General features: G+C 38.9%; 1 protein-coding gene and 1 long non-coding RNA gene across 3 annotated transcripts in view; one reads left to right on the top strand and one right to left on the bottom strand.

The window, feature by feature from the left end:
* Nucleotides 1-723: 723 nt before the first annotated feature.
* LOC136755550 (bone morphogenetic protein receptor type-1B) overlaps nucleotides 724-14,136 on the bottom strand; it is a 121,228-nt gene continuing 107,815 nt past the window's right edge. For both annotated transcript variants that reach the window (XM_066712238.1, XM_066712239.1), the window contains 10 exons: nucleotides 13,371-13,530; nucleotides 11,670-11,772; nucleotides 11,243-11,345; nucleotides 7,650-7,746; nucleotides 6,845-6,983; nucleotides 6,183-6,375; nucleotides 5,665-5,962; nucleotides 5,303-5,478; nucleotides 4,771-4,901; nucleotides 724-4,251 (listed from right to left, as the gene is read on the bottom strand). In XM_066712238.1, the coding sequence (XP_066568335.1) occupies nucleotides 4,126-4,251; nucleotides 4,771-4,901; nucleotides 5,303-5,478; nucleotides 5,665-5,962; nucleotides 6,183-6,375; nucleotides 6,845-6,983; nucleotides 7,650-7,746; nucleotides 11,243-11,345; nucleotides 11,670-11,772; nucleotides 13,371-13,530 (1,526 nt within the window). In that variant the 3' untranslated portion in view covers nucleotides 724-4,125. The remainder of the gene's footprint in view (nucleotides 4,252-4,770; nucleotides 4,902-5,302; nucleotides 5,479-5,664; nucleotides 5,963-6,182; nucleotides 6,376-6,844; nucleotides 6,984-7,649; nucleotides 7,747-11,242; nucleotides 11,346-11,669; nucleotides 11,773-13,370; nucleotides 13,531-14,136) is intronic.
* Nucleotides 10,724-11,762, top strand: LOC136755551 (uncharacterized). Its single transcript, XR_010817683.1, has 3 exons — nucleotides 10,724-10,812; nucleotides 10,916-11,040; nucleotides 11,618-11,762. It is a non-coding gene; the product is annotated as an uncharacterized LOC136755551 (long non-coding RNA).

Here is a 14,136-nt window from a genome sequence, read left to right as displayed (position 1 = left end):
AATCTGTGCAACCTTTGATGAACTTTGAATTAAATAATGTGGGTGTAAGCTTCAGACTTTAGCAATGCAAAGGCAGTGGGTGCCTTTTTGATCAATAAAGTTGCACTGAAGGGCAACTTAATTTGAATTGTTTAAGACTTGAATAGTATCGTTGCATAAGACTAGCAATTTATACAAGTTGAGTGATGAGTGACCTCTGAAAGCGCTGTACGATTAACACCCACTTTGCCTTTTGAATACCTGACACATCCTCACACCCCCGGTTTCAGACTGTTCTGCTCCCCAGTTCATGCCTCAGACTAGGCAGGCCATGGGTCTTGGAGGAATTAAATTGTGAAAAACAAAATCCCAATCCCTTCCCTTCCTTTTGAAACAGATGGGAACAACTGGCCCTGTTTTTTCAGTGAATTCCTGAATGTTCATGACTTGGACCAACCATAAACTTGTCTCTGTCTTCAAGTAAAATAGTAATATTGTATTATCTCCCTAAATTGAGAGCACGCAAAGTAAAGCAATTCTATCCTTTACCACTGGAGGGCCACGTACAGATACAGATACAGATACAGATATACGTATAGTAGTCCCAGACATTGTTTCAAAAGGTAAAACATCTCACAATTTCACACCCAAATAAATAATGATTTTACCGCAGGGACATTAATCCACCTGCTTATTGGTCATTTTAGAAATAAAACAATACGCAAAACAATCAACTATCACAAGGAGACTGAAACCATTTTATTAGGGGAATGTTAAGCATGATACATTATTTATAACATATACATACACTCTCATTTACAACTATGTACAGGTTAAATAAGGCACAGACTCCCAGAGACGAGCAGGGATTCATCATTCTGTACATAATTAAAAACAAAAGAAATGTACATTTTCAAGTCCTTAATGTATACTTTTTACACACACACACACACACACATGGATGCATGTGTGTTTATGTGCATATATACATATATATGTATATATATAGCCTACACACACACACAAACATGCAGGCACACACATATATACATATTTAATGTAAAGTAGCTTGGAAGGGAAGCATTAGCTTCTACACAATATTATTTACATATACAAAAATAATGTTATCTGTGAAAACCAAACACGTCATTTTCATGTAATACTTATGGCCGACACAGAAGCCAAAAGACTGGAGGAATTCATACATGTTTGTAATACAGCAGATTGTGATTGTAGTTCTGCCTGCTATTCTATTTTTAATCAGCAGTTCAATCCACATCTAATAAGGGGTTAAGTATATTCTGTTGATGGGAAAAAAGCCATTGCTGTTCAATGTTCAAATCCAAAACATGTTGGAATCATAGATTGCTGCGGATTGGAACATTTGATTTAGATGGCCTTAAAATATAAAAAAGATTGAGATAAAATAATTAAAGGGCCAGGTGGCATAGAAAGGTACTTCATTTTCAATCTTTCACAATCCAGAGTTGGTAATTTAGAATTAGAGGGAGAAGAAATATGAAGCCTTTCTCCATCTTGCAATACTGTTTGGGGATTTTAACTTTGTAGGTTTTATAAATCTATCCATCTAAGTAATACTTTTGCCTTCAGTTTCACGGTGGTGAGCATTAAGCATTGTTAAAGCCAAATCACTTTACCGCTGGTTTAAATCGGCTTCAGGGTACCTCTTCCCATGATGCTCCTGCCAAAGTAGAATTACCTGCAGGTTACATGTTTATGAGAATCCTTTCCAAATAGAATTATCTACACCTTTCCATATGAGACTAGAGGTTTTCGGGCACATGTACCTTACAAGTCAATTTGTATCGGACATTTTTATTTCGAACTCAACCATGATCTTAGTACCAAAGTACTACTGCTACTCAGGCAAAATACTATTTGAACACACTCTGGTTGTGTCATGCGTGTCCTTACTCAGCCACCCCGCCTTTTAAAGACCAGCAATGACACGGGTTGTTTCATGCTTGAATTTCTGGTGAACCACATGTTCTTCACTGGCTGCCAAAAGAAGTGCAGCAGCCTTTGAAACACACCCCCTCTTCCTGTGCGTTTAATAAGTCATTACAATTCAGCCCTTCATTTCAGCACACCACTATGGCGGTAAAAACAAAACCTATGAGATGTAATGTATAACTTCTTCAGCAGTTGCCAGAGGCATGTAAAGCAAAGTCCTAAACATTGAAACAGCAATAGCCACCAAATCATCTCTTTCTTTTCTAATGGAAGAATCCAGCTGGGAAGTCAGACATTAAACACTCAAGTGGAAAATTAATTACATTTACTGAAACCACCCTGTTGTCAAGTTGCTACCATGTTAGTATTGTTGTGATCTCTTTAGTTTCTTTTGGAATGTAATTCAGCTCCCCTGTGCAAACCACACCTCTCTCAGTTGGGAATGGCAACGTATTCAATGATTGTTTCAGCATCTCGAGCCCCGAACACTACAAAACCGAAAACAAATTCACAAACTGTACTGTTTTACTGCTAAATGGTAATACTGCTTTAGTTGTAGTATTTCTCCAATAGTTGCACCATAACACTACAAATGAATGAGGCTGTCATTTTAACCTTTTGAAAAATCACAAATAATTGTTGAAGTTATGCCAATAATTGTACTGCAATTGTACTACACCTTCCTCTTCTCTCAGGATATGTATGCTAGACTTTGTTATTTAACTCATCTAGGGCCCTGAGGTTTGCTAGACTTTGGGATTAATTTCAGTCATGCAAAAAGCATCCAACATCAGAGTCCAACATCAGTCTAATGACCTTGTTCCGCAGGATGGGTCCAAACCACACATCTATACCTGCAAGCATCCTGATCTGAAATGTAATTTAACATATACAGGTATGCCGAGGAGATAGTATGAACACATATTCTATTGGTTATGGATAATGGTTAAAAAAAGAAATACTTACAAATATATTTTAAATAAACTAGATAAATACATATTTCTCAGTCTGTTACTTGACCAGCAATAGAAAAAATAGAAGGGAAGATATGTACTCTGATTTGCAATTTGGTCAGCACATCCCATGATGCAATATTTCACTATGGACTGAACCAATTTTTGTTAAATATGAAATCCTTAAACGGCGAGCTAGTTCTATTTCCTCACATAAACCACATATAGAATGTCATAATCATACCAATTCATGCACATATGCGTTTCATATAAGGTCATTTCAATGATGTGATATCTAGCTGAAACTATACTGATTAGATATCTGTAGGCAGCTGTTGATTGGATACCGTGTGTTCTGTAAAGGGTATTATGGAGGTTCAAGTTACTCTAAACATATTAATATTATTATTATTATTAATTTCTTGACAGACATCCTTATCCAGGGCGACTTACAGGATACAATACAATGCTATTTGGGCATCAATGACAACTTAGTATCATGGAGGGCTACGGATGCACGAGTAATACTTGTGGACATATGGAATTTGTTGTGTCATTGAATTAATCACCTATAGCATTACTCAGATCAATTTAAATAGATGACAGTCTTACCTCCTAAATTTCTTCTTCTTTTTTAAACAAAATAATAATTCTGTACAATTAGATTGAGAGCTCTCCCTTAAGTGATAAAACTCCTTGGCAATATTGAAATGGTAATATATATATATATTTTTTTAAAGAAACTGTGCTATGAATTTAGATTGTCAAAACTATAATTGTTCTTCTCAACCACTTATTGAGATCTGATCAATAACTTATTGAGGCTGTCATTTCATAATTTACTCAGCCACCATTGTGATTCATGTATATATATACATATACACATACGTGTGTGTGTGCTGAGAAGCCTCTTCACTGTTTCGAGTGATGGTAAAAAGGCTTTCATGGAAAGCAAACTTAATTTGTTTGTAACTTCTCTGTTCTTGTTGCTCTCAAGCAAATGTATTTGGGTATAGGTATCACCCACAAGAAGTTATCTACTCATTTGCTTTTCTTCTATAAAGCATAACTCCCACTCATCCAAAAAGTGTCTTGTTCTCGGAGGGCCAGGGACGCTGGCAGCCCCGATTCCTGGCCAAGCCTGTGGATCCTGGGCTTGATAGTCGTGAGGGAAAGAGGCCATTTTGAAGTTTTTCCTTCCGCGCTCACTACCATCCATTCAGAGCTTGATGTCTTGTGACTCGGACATCTTCGCAAGAGTCTTTTTCACCCGCAGCGCTGTGAGGCGGGACGCAGGGTTGTGGGCCCAGCACTCTGTCATCAGCTTTCCCATTTGCCGCAAGCACTGCGAATGAAAGGCAGGTGTGATCAGGATATGGGTGTTGAGAAAGCTATGCAGTGATTAAATCGTCACAGGGACGATACAGTCAATTAAACTAATCCAAACACAAATAGTGTACAGAAAAACACATGAATGTTAGAGGCATCGCAGTCTAACACATTTTTGTATTAAATAAAGAAATAAAAACAGATACGAGCATAAATTAATGCTGATCTAAATAAATATACATGTATAATACCCAATAAACAGTACTTCTTCCAGTTATAACATGCGGAAGGCTGACATTTTCTTCCTTTTAGATTAACAGTTCTGAATTAGTGTTATTAGACCATCCAATTAGCGTATCTTTCCAAATTCTGCTTAATCATACTTCTTTCAGTGCTTTCCACACTCCATTGAGCATTCCATTTTTATTATTTTTTCAAATCTCCATCTGTTATTGGAATATAAAGATGCTCACTTTAATCCCGTTCCGCACTGTGATTTCACCACTAATGCCTTTCCCAGAATTAGTTACCGTACCTCATCACTGCTCCATCGGTTGGGGAAGGACGGTCTGAGCTTTTTGATGCAGACAACCTCTCTCATATCTTCATACGAAGGATCAGTAGGCACCAAATCATGATATGGTAATTGATATTCTTCTACTATACCTGTAATAATAACAGAAAAGCGGATCTAAAAGAACAATCTCAGAAGAAGGCAGAACAATACCAGGAGACACAACATTTTTGACAAAAAGAGTCATTATTTAAAGAGCCACATCACCCTACTCAATTGCCTGGTTTGTATCAGATGAATACAGTCACTTTTTATCCTTAGTGGAGACATTTTTACATTTTTAGTTTTGCCATGGCTCAGGAGAATTGAGTGGCCATATTTTTCTCACTATCCACCCACTCACAATGAATTCCGCCAGCAGACAGCAATCGAATTCAGATTCCCACATTATTTACTCTGTTGCACTCTTGTCAAGGTATGGCTTAAAGCATGGTCTGTGATGTAGACTAATAATCACACAAACGTAGACTGAGACCACCAAGAGCAGGCTTACCTCCGGAAACACATCTCCTCGCAATCTCCCACAGGATCAGTCCAAAGCTATACATGTCTGCCATGATGTAGGACTGGAAGTGATTTCTGTTCAGACTTTCGTCTAAGACCTCCGGGGGCATGTAGCGCTTTGTGCCCACTCTGGTGTTTGGAGGGATGTCTACTTCATTTGTGTCACTGGGGGGAGACAGAAATTTGTCACTGGGAGGTCTTAATACAATATTTACAGTCCTACTGACACAATATGTTTTCCATTACAGTCACTGATCAAGGCCATAAGTTCATAAGCACTGCTCAAGTCTTTCCAAAACCCCACATCCCTTGTTGTCAGGGTATTTTATTTCCTGATATTCTTAAACTCACCTGATAAACTTTACAGCCAAGCCCAGGTCAGCGATACAGCAGGCACCATTTTTCTTCACCAGGATGTTTTTACTCTTCAGGTCTCGATGGGCAATGGCCGGCTTTCCTTGGGTGCCGAAGATCTCGGTGTGCAAATGGCAGAGACCACTGACAGAAGAGTAGGCCAGCTTCAGCATGGCCTTCATGTCCAAGGTAGTGGACTTGAGGTAATCGTACAAGGACCCGTTCTCGTGGTAATCTGTGATCAAGTAGAGCTGAGTCCAAGAGCCAGTGCCTTTGATGTCCGCTGCGATGAAACCTAACAGACAGAGAAGAGCTGGGTCAAGTCAAGGAGACATGGCAAGAGTTCTCCTTCCATCTATGTCTAAATAAAAAATTAAATAAAGGAAAATTACTTAGATAGAAGAATATAGACTATTTCAAAATGACAAGGAAGAAAGACAAGGAGGTGAAGTTGTAAGCCATGGACCCACACTTTGTTGTAAAGGTGGAACTGTCTCTCTGTTTCTCACCCTCACCTAGAATATTTTCATGCCTCATGAGCACTGTCTGATAGATCTCCGTCTCCCTGAACCAGCTGGCTTCCTCCGTGGTGAAAAACACTTTGACCGCCACCTTCTCGCCTCGCCATTTCCCCATCCACACCTCTCCATAGCGCCCCTTGCCAATCTGCTTCACCATCTGGATCTGCTTGGCAATCGTCCTTTGCACCTAACGGGGATTATCAACACGTTAACACGAGTGTCGGACAATTGGGCGAGGGAAGATTTCGAATGTGCAAACTTGGGGAGTGAAGATCTTCAAACATGATTCTTTTATGTCATGCATGTGCTGAGTTAGTTATTTTCATAAGCTATTCTGACAGGTATCTATATATTACAGCACAACAGTCCCAGTGTCCAAATAGGTCTAAACAGGCATGGTTACTAAAAACGACTTCCTGTTTCAACTCAATTTATTATAAAGAACAAATACCCAAATCCATCTTCTGTGAGTAATATAAGCTCATTAAAATAGATGGAAAGTATTCCCATTATATTTAGAGTGTCCTAACTGTCCTTGAACAGACCTAAATCATTTTAGCCAGGTGACAGTAGTGTTGGCACCTTCTCTGCATGGGAAAAAAGCAGAGGCATCCGGAGAAAAAAGCATAGAGGCATCAACAATACAGATGTCATACCAGCAGAGGGAGCCCCGAGCCACTTCCAGAGCTCTGAGACTGATCAATGAGGTCTTTCAAGGATTCCCCAGAAGGAATGTAGGACTCGTCTTGCTCAAGGCCTATGCTGTACCGCGGCCTGGACTCCTGTCTCTTACACCTGCAGGAGAGACATTTTCATAAAACGTTATTCCCTAATGCAGATCAAGAGTCCCTCCCCACAAAATTAGTAAACAAATCCAATTCTGAACACTAGCAAATTAAAAACGAAATATTGAACCCCTCTGGTGAACTTTTAACAGTACACAATTACAAACCAGAGTCATGCCTATACTTGCACACACGGAACAATTATAATATGATACCATGCACGTGTATTAGAATCTCCTCTTTGCTTTTATAGTGTGAGTTATGCACATCAAAGTCAAGCATGATAGGGGATTTCAACTTGCCTAACAGGAACAGAAATAATTTCAAATGTAGCATCTTCTTCAAAAAGATTACTGCAAGCATATATACTAAAATAAACAAATATAATAATTGTATATATGTTTACATCACATAGTAAATTAAGCAGACAAGTCTCGTTTTGTTTAAATGGAACCTCCTTATCAAACAGTTGATAAACATGAAGAACAAATCTAAACTCCACTGAAATGAACTCTAGATAATGGACTGTGGGTCGTCATAAGAGTGTGATCCACAGGGACAGGAGACAATTACATTAGCGAAGTTACAGGGGGAGCTGGAATGCCTGTTATGTTTGTTATGTGGCAAAGAAGGAGTTTGTTGGTGTGTTGTTTTTATTGCTCAGGACTTGGCTGACCTGAAGTACCAGAAAACGATGAGGAGAGCCAGGATTATACTGCAAACCGCCACTGAGATCAGCAAGGCCATTTGCTGGATGCTTCCGTCTTCATAATCTGCAAAATAAGAAAAAAAAATTTTAACAAACAATTAGATAAGGACACTTCGCCTTGCCTTGTCTAATTTGTGTAGCATGAGCATTTGCTGTAATCACATTGTTAAAGACTGTGGATAACAAACAAACGGGTAAGTCAGAACTCACCAAGCTTTTATTACTGGGCCAATCATATATCGATATTTAAGACCTAACATATTCAATCCAATGAAAAATCTAGTCATCAAATTCACACTAATATCTATAGCTACCTATAACCTTTTACAAATTACTTTGAAAACTTGTGTGTAAAACCTTCTCTGATCTAACAGACTTTGGAAATCACAATGTCAGGAATATTTCAGAAACAACGTGTCACAATGTAATTCTATAGAGTGCAATGCCTACATTTCTAATTCAGGAGCTACATCTTTGTGCCAGTGGAGCGCTAATTTGTGCCGTACTGCAGTACTGTATGTCAGTTATTCTCAACTTGTTTTAACATTTCACAGGGCTTAAACAACGCTATCATGTGCTAAACAAGAAACACATTCTTTATAGTTGGCCATGTGTTACAAGAAATTGATCTAAATATATATGTTTAAAGGTTTTTGAAATGTGTATATATATATATATATATATATATATATATATATATATATATATATATATATATTAGTTTATGATCAGGGCATATAGAATATTCTCATTGATACTATAACATCAATTCATATAATCACTCTGATCTTAAACAGTATAGCAAATGCTTTGTTCAAGTTAGTTCAAGAAAAATGAGCACTTCTTCAGCAGATTGAACAATGTTGCCAGTTGTATAATAACATGTTCAAGGGGAAATGGTACGGACTATAAGCCACCCTTCTCTTTCCAGCCATAGTTTCACACTCGTGCGCCTGTATCTCTGCCCCTGATACGACAGTGTTAGTGCTGAACAGTGAGGGAATCCAATCCCTATTGATCCCTGTCCTGAAATAGTCTGATTGTGTTTCACATTGACGACACTAATGAAAACTCAGAGACCTACTGGTTTCTTAGGGACTCTTCTGTTACTGTCATGCACTTGCTCCAGCGAAGAAGCTCCCACCCTCACCCACTGATGTGTGCGCACACACACGCACACACACGCACACACACATGCACACACACACGCACACACACATAAACACACACATCCCTCCACTTTTTCTAAACCTCTTCCATATCCACCACCAAGCACTAAACTGTTTCTTGAGAAGTACTATGGGAATTGATTTCACAATCATCAGGCCTGTTTTAATGTGTCTGTAATACCCCCAAGTCATTAGTAACACAAATCAAGATGAGTGACAGCTTTCGGAAAAAGCACTATTGATATTGGTGTGGTGTGCAGAATGAAAACAGTCCTCCGCTCGTCTCTTTCAGGATGGCAGGTGGACAGATATCCCTGGCTTCCCTGTTTGTGAAACTGAAGAAACCTCTGGGGAAGCCTGTCCTTTTATTATAGAGCGGGATAACAAGCTGGGCTGAAGGCTCCATTTCATGGTTTATCAACAGTTTAACATTTTCTGTTAGCTGCTCATTTCATTGTAAAATATGTGGTTTGTAACAGTTTAAAATGTCAGTACCCATCAGTCTGAAAGAGTATAAATGCTCAAATGAGCAGGCAATTCTACTAAACCTGGACTTGGCATTCAGATAAGAAGCGAGAGCCGGATGAGATATCAGGACAGCTATGACAAGATGTCCTCTTAATGAGTGACTTCACACTCTGGCACACTTTTTAGGATTACATTTATTTTGGCTCAAATATGATTTTAACTCAGAATTGCAGAATTGAGTTTTAAGAATTATTGATATAACGCAGTCCTTTAGAGTTTTCTTTAATCTTATTATAATAATCTTATGTTTAAAAAAGCTGTTTTGTAGCAGAATCATTTTGTTCTGATAAGCTTCTTTTTGAAGTGTCTTAAATAATAAGATAATCCACCATAATGTCAACAATTTAATTCAAAAGTTAGAATGCAATGTAAAGAATGCAATTTATAATTAGATAATTATCAAAAAGCAGCTGAGCAATGAGAAATTAGGTCACAATATAACAGGCTCATGTTCAACACAGCAGGCAGCATTAGTAAAATCAATCAAAATAGCAGGTGTGGTGAACTGAGTTAAGCAGTGTTGCTGTTTATAGGTGCACTCCAGACAATCAGCCATCATTAACAAGGGGAAAAAAAGAGATACACTTGGATTTTAAAGAGCTGTAGACCAAATATTCTCCAAATGTTATCAAGGTAATAAAGTTAGTTATTAATTCATGCAAATTAGAGTAACCTGGGGACTTGATAATGAAAAAGTTGTGGTTTAGAAACTACTGTGATTCACCTGCTTGTGTTTTAGACCTCAACTGTGCATAACTGGTGAGGTGCAATAATGGGAGTGTTGATTCTTCTCATCAAAGCTGGAGCAATATGTGGGTGAATGACACCGGGAAGTGAAAGCTGTCGTCTCCCAGCCCCTCTCCCCTTCAACCAGCGACTCATTAATCAGCGCGCCGAGTCAACAATGCGGCCTGCCCCTCTCCTGGCTGTCACAGTAGCGAGCGCTCATAGTAAGCTAGGTAAGAAGCAATTAAAATGACGAGAGAATGGAGCCTGCATAATATCAATATAATTTGTATTATATTATTCGTATCACTGTATCTTATCAGCACTATATTTCTCGTAAACTCGTCATGTAAGGGTTTTCTACTGCCCCCTTTCTTATTTTCAAAGAACAAGGATCTCCTTCCACGCATGCGCGTCTGTGTTTCTCCCCCGACAAATGTGATACAGGTGCGCATGCGCTCCCATCACGCCCACATTCTAAGCCGACCGGAGAGCTGCGTGGGGAAACGCTTGTTTAGGCACTACGCATGCGCACTGCCAACCACTGCCAACCACAAGTCAATCGTGCGATGGGAGCCGCAGTTATGGCTGGCCGACTAAACGCCCCGCAGGAACGATCATCCGAGGGCCAGTTGTGTCCATTGCTGTGCGTATGTCCTGAATTTAGCGTTGTCGCACGCATGCAGCACTGTCAAAGACTGAAAAAGGTATGTTTTAAATAAGAGTAAAGAGCATCGTGAATGTCTAATGCGAGCTGCTCCATGACGTTAAGTAACCCGTTGCGATTGAAGAAAACTTGACTCTTTTCAGGGACTTATTTGTGCATAATTTTGGAGACGACTCCAGTTCCCCTGCCTCTTGGAGCCGCTTCTATGAGCGAGCCATTGGACATTTTACAAAAAACGATCGCAGGATGGACTTAATTTACCAATCAGGTAGGCCTCTGGATTGCTTTCCTATTCCCTTATATGCGTGGGTGTCTGCTGTGGCCCGCCGAGGCCTCGCCTGGTTGTGGAGGGCCACTTATCCAGCTTACAATAAACACAGCGCTGGGGTTGGTCTCTTGAATTGCGTGCATCTTCATTTTGGCGCTGATCAGCCTCCATATGTTTGTTAGAAACCATCTCTGTCTCTTACTTGAGGTTTTCTGAGGTGGCAGGGTAGGGTGAAGGTCTTTGTTGCAGTAGTCTTCGTCGGTACAACACTCAATGGTTCTCCTGTGACGGGAGTTTGGAGTGTCCTGAAATACATGTCAGAAGTTGTTAGTCAGTTGTTTTGAATAGGAACCACATCATGACCATTCAGCACCACAATCACCTGTCATGTGATGTGGGAAGCTGGTGAAAGAGACTGGTTGTGTGTGTGTTTTTTTTTTTTTTACTGCATTCATCTTCTACTTTCCAGAATATTATGTCCTACCCCAAGTCATTTTAAATAATTATAACAAATACATTATATATAAATGCAGTGGCCCCAAATGCCATTACAAATCATTGGATGTCCTCTTGACAGGTGTTACGGGGGGAGGCCAAAATCAGGATTGAATATGGAAAGGTTGTCTCACCCGGCACTGAAATTCAGAGCCTTCCAGTCCAAGACACCCCGAGGAAACTATCTGGGGCCCAGCGTCCTCCTCTTCAACCATAGTGTAACAGTAGCCATTGGTCCTGCCGATAGAAGATGACCCAATTAACACTGGGTAACTGAATTTCCATTAATGTCTGTTCTTCTAAGCCACAGTGATAATTGTATCCTTAGTTTAATAACTTTTTTAAAGCATCCTTGTAGGTGGGCGGCTTTTAAAGAGGCACGCTATACATTCGTACTACTTTTGCATCAATTCTCCTAAAGTATTTTGTGAACCTTTTCAATTGTATAGGGATAAAAAGTAACTATTTTAATTGAATACTCCAAAAACTCCTGTTCATTATTTTCAACTAAATTCCTGCACCAATAGAAATATGCTTCCAGTGAGCATGAAAAGCTGAGCAGTCAATTAGTAGAAATGCAGACTGCAGAGGCTGATCAAATAAAGCACCACTGCAGCGAAACACAACCATTGTGCTGCTCAAGGGCATCTCCAGCACCCAACACGACCTCTGAAAATGAAGGTTAAATGCTTTCTTACTGTTGCTATTTTCCCTAGCAACAGTAACACCTGACAGAGTTTAATAACCTTTCATTTTCCAGAAAGGTCAGTGTTGAGGAGCTGGAGAATGCCCTTGGCAGAACAATAGATGGTTATCTGTGGCAGCACACGTTTAACAGCTACTAGATCACTGGAAGTATGAAGTGATTCTTCTTATTTTGTGCACTTTTAAAAGTCATAGCTTGTCAATGAAGTGATTTTTGGTAACCTATGTAAAAAGGAAACGCTCTAAACAGAAATTTGTACAATTTTGAAAACAAAGAAAAAATGTATTAATTAAGCAAATACACTTTTTTTTTTTTCCTTTTTTATAGAAACTTTGCCACTCCTAATGTAAAACCCCTTTTAATGTGGGGACAGTTTATGGCAGTGATTTTACAAGCCAGTTAGTGTTTTTATAAATGCTGTTCTGAATCACAACATAAAACAAAACCATAAAACTTGACTTTCAACTTTGTTTTTTCAAAGTGAATATACAGTGTTTTTTTCAAATATGTATAATTTTGTGAAACCAAGAAACAATACCGATTTCACATCACAGCCCTAAATCAGAACGAGAGAGAAAACCATATTTAAAAGTGTACAAGAATTACAGTGGTTTCATAAAAGCTTATTTCAGCTAAAGTCTGAATTATGACTGGCAAGAAAAGACTACCTTGGAAAAGGTAGATATTTGTAGTGCCATCTACTGCTCAAACTAACAGTAACAAATTAATGATTGTGAAAAGTGGTGTTTTTTTTTTAAATTGAGTAGAGTACTTTATCACACATTATTATATTCCAACACATATAATTAAGTGTTTATATGCAAAAAATTACAAAGTATGATTCCAACATGCTACCTTAACCTATTTTGTTTTTAAATGAAACCAGCTTCAACTTATTGCACTGGCATCTGGAATACAAAGACAATTGGAGAACAATTGGGCACAGTCTCTCCGAATCACAGACCGAGTTCAGTTCAGATAGGATGGACCACATTGTTCCTTGTTTTTCACTCCACAATATCTTGAGAAGCTCATTATATACCCAAACCACTTGAATCCCCATCTGCACCCAAAGAGGATGACTGGACATTTGACAAACCCACCCATCGGTGTGCAGTTGTGCTCTCACCTGCAGGTGTTGTTGGTGGCATCCTCTGGGCAGTGATGATGGCAGACGCACCATAGCAACCTCTTGGGTACAACAGACACGGTGCCCTCACTGTCTTCCTTTCTGTTGTCCAGGGCTAGCTTCCCAGAATTCCTCAGCAGCATGTTATCTAATAGGTTGGCTGAAAAACACAATTATATTAAGAAATGTAGACGTTGGAAACATTAAACTGTCCCCACATTTGAAGTGTATAATGAACATGTCTGTAAATGGCATATAAAATATTCTGAATCATTCTATCTCACAGAAAACAATATCTTTAATTACTTTAGATGAACTGATCATACAGTTTCTTCTCTTTGAAGTGAAAATATTTTAGTGGGAAAGCCTTGTCAGAGGTGTAATGGCACCGATACATCCTCTCATTTTGTCTAGATATGCTGTGCAAGAAAACAGAACATGCAATGTGATACTGGAAAAAAAAAAGTTTCATTCATTCACTGCAACATGATCATTCACAACAGATGTGACACAGCTGTGCAGTGATACAGAATCAAACAATATCCAAACTGGAAGGCTAATTCCCACAGGGCTATACTATGTATAATCTACCTGCTTAAGCCTTGGAATCAAAATCACAGCTTTCAACACTAAAAACATATACAGTATGAAAGTATTTTAAAGGGGAGGCCTTTTCATACTTTGGTATTTCGTGGTATTGTATCCTGTTCGGTGCCGTTTTGTTGTCTGTGATGATAGAGCTCAAGATACTTCGGCAAATGAGAAA

Source organism: Amia ocellicauda, chromosome 8 (assembly GCF_036373705.1).
Source record: "Amia ocellicauda isolate fAmiCal2 chromosome 8, fAmiCal2.hap1, whole genome shotgun sequence".
Lineage (NCBI taxonomy): Eukaryota > Metazoa > Chordata > Actinopteri > Amiiformes > Amiidae > Amia > Amia ocellicauda.
This window is presented reverse-complemented; position numbering and strand designations above follow the sequence as displayed.